Here is a 3938-nt window from a genome sequence, read left to right as displayed (position 1 = left end):
GGAAACTCCAAATGCTAAGTGGTTAAAATGTAGGAATTTCACTACTTTAAGGTAATACAGAGGAGTCTTGCATTCTTTTCTACTAGCAATGGGACTGTGGTTAAAAAGTAGCTGTTATTTGACTCAGTATACAAAGGCATAACACCAACAGAGTAATACCAGCTCTTCTTACCTGCCAAGGCTGTCATGAAAATTATATTTCCAGGTATAGTAGACAAGACCTTACCCGAAAGATATGGGAGCAGATGATGCGAATGCAGAATTTTTCAGATTTCAGGCAGCTCATATTATATAAAATCCTCAGTGGGGTCTGTGAAATACCACCATAATCAAATCATTTTTCTAAATTTCTTTATGAGAAATACTCTAAGGGATCAAACAAGACTACAGAGAACCTCAGTTCAGGTCATATGTGGCCACCAAATGAATTTTGAACTTAACATCATCAACAAAACCTTTTGACTTTTTATATCTATCTCCCAATTGCAGACAGGGGGACTTATGCTGTATAAATTCAAGTCCCAGCTCTGCTATAGCACCTGTGAAGAAAATATCTAGCTACTCTATAGGACTGGTAAGTGAAATGAGATGATGTATATAGCAACTAAAACATGATGCAAATATAGCTTCATATTACTGTCATTTAAAAAGTAGAGCCTGTTAATATTTAACACTTTATGAACAGAAATAACATTAAAATAGAATTTTGGAATATCAACATACAATAAAAACAAACAAAAAAACAACCACAAAACAAAGTGTAAAACCCTCCCCTATTCTCCAAGGCTTAAAGAGCAGTTATCCAGCTGTAGTCTACTTTCCTAAATTTTCTCAGTTCCTTTTCTTCAGATTTTGACAACTGATGTATAATGTCTTTTCCCAGATCTGTGTTATTTGTATCCTGGACCTTTTCAGTGAAATTATTTTCTTCATCTGAATCAACACTTTCTTTTTCTTCTTCCATACTGACATCATCAGGAATTTCTTCAGCACTTTAACAATAACAGAATAAAATACAATTACTATTAAAAATTATTTCTAAACAATAACTTTCCAATTTATGAAAAAACATAATCATGAACAAAATAAATGAAAATTCTTGTTATTGAATACACTTTAAAAATTATGATTATAAAAGAACAGGCAAATTTATAAAACATGAAATTTTGAAACCCTTAAAACATTACCAAGAAAGATCTCTGATATATAGTTTCAATGTATTTTATTTATTTGACTTAGTAATCCTATATCCTTTAACTATAGGTCAAAGCTGAAATAAAGAGAAACACAGGGAAAGAATATTCTAATCAAGGATAACACAAACCATCCTATTTCTCAAAGCAGAGTATCTAAACATATCTTATGAACTGCCTTACCTCTTAGTCTCCTTAGACAGCAGCAATGAATTTACAAACATGGAGCACAGGAAAGAAGCAGATGGCAGTACATGGGCTGGAGTGTGAAGAAGCTACAGTAAAACAGAAAAACAGGGTTTCATTTAAAAAGATGAAATGCCAAGGCTTTCATCAACAGCAGGCTCTCCCCACAGAAAAACCAAACCAAAGAACTCCCTACTTTTGGGGCTTCCCTGGTGGTGAAGCGGTTAAGAATCTGCCTGCCAATGCAGAGGAACATGGGTTTGAGCCCTGGTCTGGGAAGATCCCACATGCCACAGAGCAACTAAGCCCATGCACCACAACTACTGAGCCCACGTGCCACAACTACTGAAGCCCATGCACCTAGAGCCTGTGCTCTGAAACGAGAAGCCACCTCAATGAGAAGCCTGCACACCACAACGAAGAGTGGCCCCCGCTCGCTGCAACTAGAGAAAGCACGCACGCAACAACGAAGACCCAACGCAACCGATAAATAAAAAAATAAAATTAATAATTAAAAAAATAGATTAACCTCTCCCCCAAACCCATGTCAGGCTACAATAATCAGAAATTGTAAGTTTTACACAGACCTACTAGAGCATGGACTTGAGCACATGGGGAGGGGGAAGGGTAAGCTGTGATGAAGTGAGAGTGACAGGGACATATATACACTACCAAAGGTAATTAAGATAGCTAGTGGGAAGCTGCCGCATAGCACAGGGAGATCACCTCTGTGCTTTGTGACCACCGAGAGGGGTGGGATAGGGAGGGTGGGAGGGAGGGAATAGATATGGGAACATATGTATATGTATAACTGATTCACTTTGTTGTAAAGGAGAAACTAACACACTATTGTAGAACAGTTATACTCCAATAAAGATGTTAAAAAAAAATGATAAAAAAAAAGAAATTGTAAGTTTTAGATCATTTAGTTTGGGAATTAAAGTTGCACAGTACATAGATTGGTTCAAGCTGGTGGAGTAGAAGGATGTGCGCTCACTCCCTCTTGTGAGAGCACCAGAATCACAACTAACTGCCGGACAACATCAACAGGAAGACACTGGAACTCACCAAAAAAGATACCCCACATCCAAAGAAAGACAAAGGAGAAGCTGCAATGAGACGGTAGGAAGGGCACAATCACAATAAAATCAAATCCAGTAACTGCTAGGTGGATGACTCACAAACTGGAGAACACTTATACCACAGAAGTCCACCCACTGGAGAAGGTTCTGAGCCCCACGTCAGGCTTCCCAACCTGGGGGTCCAGCAAAAGGAGGAGGAATTCCTAGAGAATCACACTTTGAAGGCTAATGGGATTTGACTGCAGAACTTCCACAGACCCACTGGAGAAGGTTCTGAGCCCCACGTCAGGCTTCCCAACCTGGGGGTCCAGCAAAAGGAGGAGGAATTCCTAGAGAATCACACTTTGAAGGCTAGTGGGATTTGACTGCAGAACTTCCACAGAACTGGGGGAAACAGGCACTCCACTCTTGGAGGGCACACACAAAGTAGTGTGTGCATCAGGACCCAGGGGAAGGAGCAGTGGTTAGTCTCCTAACCCACTGGAGACTGAACCAGGCCTATCTGCTAGTGTTGGAGGGTCTCCTACAGAGGTGGGGGGGTGGCTGTGGCTCACCATAGGGACAGGGACACATGCAGCAGAAGTTCTGGGAAATACTCCTTGGTCTGAGCCCTCCCAGAGTCTGCCATTAGCCCCACCAAAAGCCCGGGTAGGCTCCAGTACTGGGTCGCCTCAGGCCAAACAACCAACAAGCGGATTAAAGTTTTACTGAGCTCTGCCCACCACAGCAACACCCAGCTCCACCCACCCCCACTCCCTCCCAGCAGGAAGCTTGCACAAGCCTCTTAGATAGCCTCATCCACCAGAGGGCAGACAGCAGAAGCAAGAAGTACAATTCTGAGCCTGTGAAACAAAAACCACATTCATAGAAAGATAGACAAAATTAAAAGACACAGGACTTTGTACCAGACGAAAGAACAAGAGAAAACTCCAGAAAAACAACTAAATGAAGTGGAGATAGGCAACCTTCCCGAAAAAGAATTCAGAATAATGATAGTGAATATGATCCAGGACCTCGGAAAAAGAATGGAGGCAAAGATCGAGAAGATGCAAGAAGTGTTCAGCAAAGACCTAGAAAAACTAAAGAGCAAACACCTAGAAGAATTAAACAACAAACAGAGATGAACAATACAATAACTGAAATGAAAAATACACTAGAAGGAATCAATAGCAGAATAACTGAGGCAGAAGAATGGATAAGTGACCTGGAAGACAGAATGGTGGAATTCACTACCAGGGAGCAGAATAAAGAAGAATGAATGAAAAGAAATGAAGACAGCCTAAAGACCTCTGGGACAACATTAAATGCAACAACATTCGCATTATAGGGGTCCCAGAAGGAGAAGAGAGAACGGACCCGAGAAAATATTTGAAGAGATCAGAGTTGAAAACTTCCCTAACATGGGAAAGGAAATAGCCACCCAAGTCCAGGAAGCGCAGAGAGTCCCAGGCAGGATAAACCCAAGGAGAAACATACT

The 3938-nt window shown here is 40.9% G+C and overlaps 1 protein-coding gene across 2 annotated transcripts in view; it reads right to left on the bottom strand.

Annotated features, from left to right (window-relative positions):
- Positions 1-334: 334 nt before the first annotated feature.
- WDR75 (WD repeat domain 75) overlaps positions 335-3938 on the bottom strand; it is a 45018-nt gene continuing 41414 nt past the window's right edge. The window contains exons 20-21 of one of the 2 annotated variants that reach the window (XM_028479934.2): positions 1377-1468; positions 335-992 (exon numbers count right to left, since the gene is read on the bottom strand). In XM_028479934.2, coding sequence (XP_028335735.1) covers positions 788-992; positions 1377-1468 — 297 coding nt within the window. In that variant the 3' untranslated portion in view covers positions 335-787. Of the gene's footprint in view, positions 993-1376; positions 1469-2428; positions 2489-3938 lie in introns of those variants that run through there. The other variant, XM_055089016.1, reaches the window with a different exon arrangement.

This window comes from Physeter macrocephalus, chromosome 2, assembly GCF_002837175.3.
Source record: "Physeter macrocephalus isolate SW-GA chromosome 2, ASM283717v5, whole genome shotgun sequence".
Classification (NCBI taxonomy): domain Eukaryota; kingdom Metazoa; phylum Chordata; class Mammalia; order Artiodactyla; family Physeteridae; genus Physeter; species Physeter macrocephalus.
This window is presented reverse-complemented; position numbering and strand designations above follow the sequence as displayed.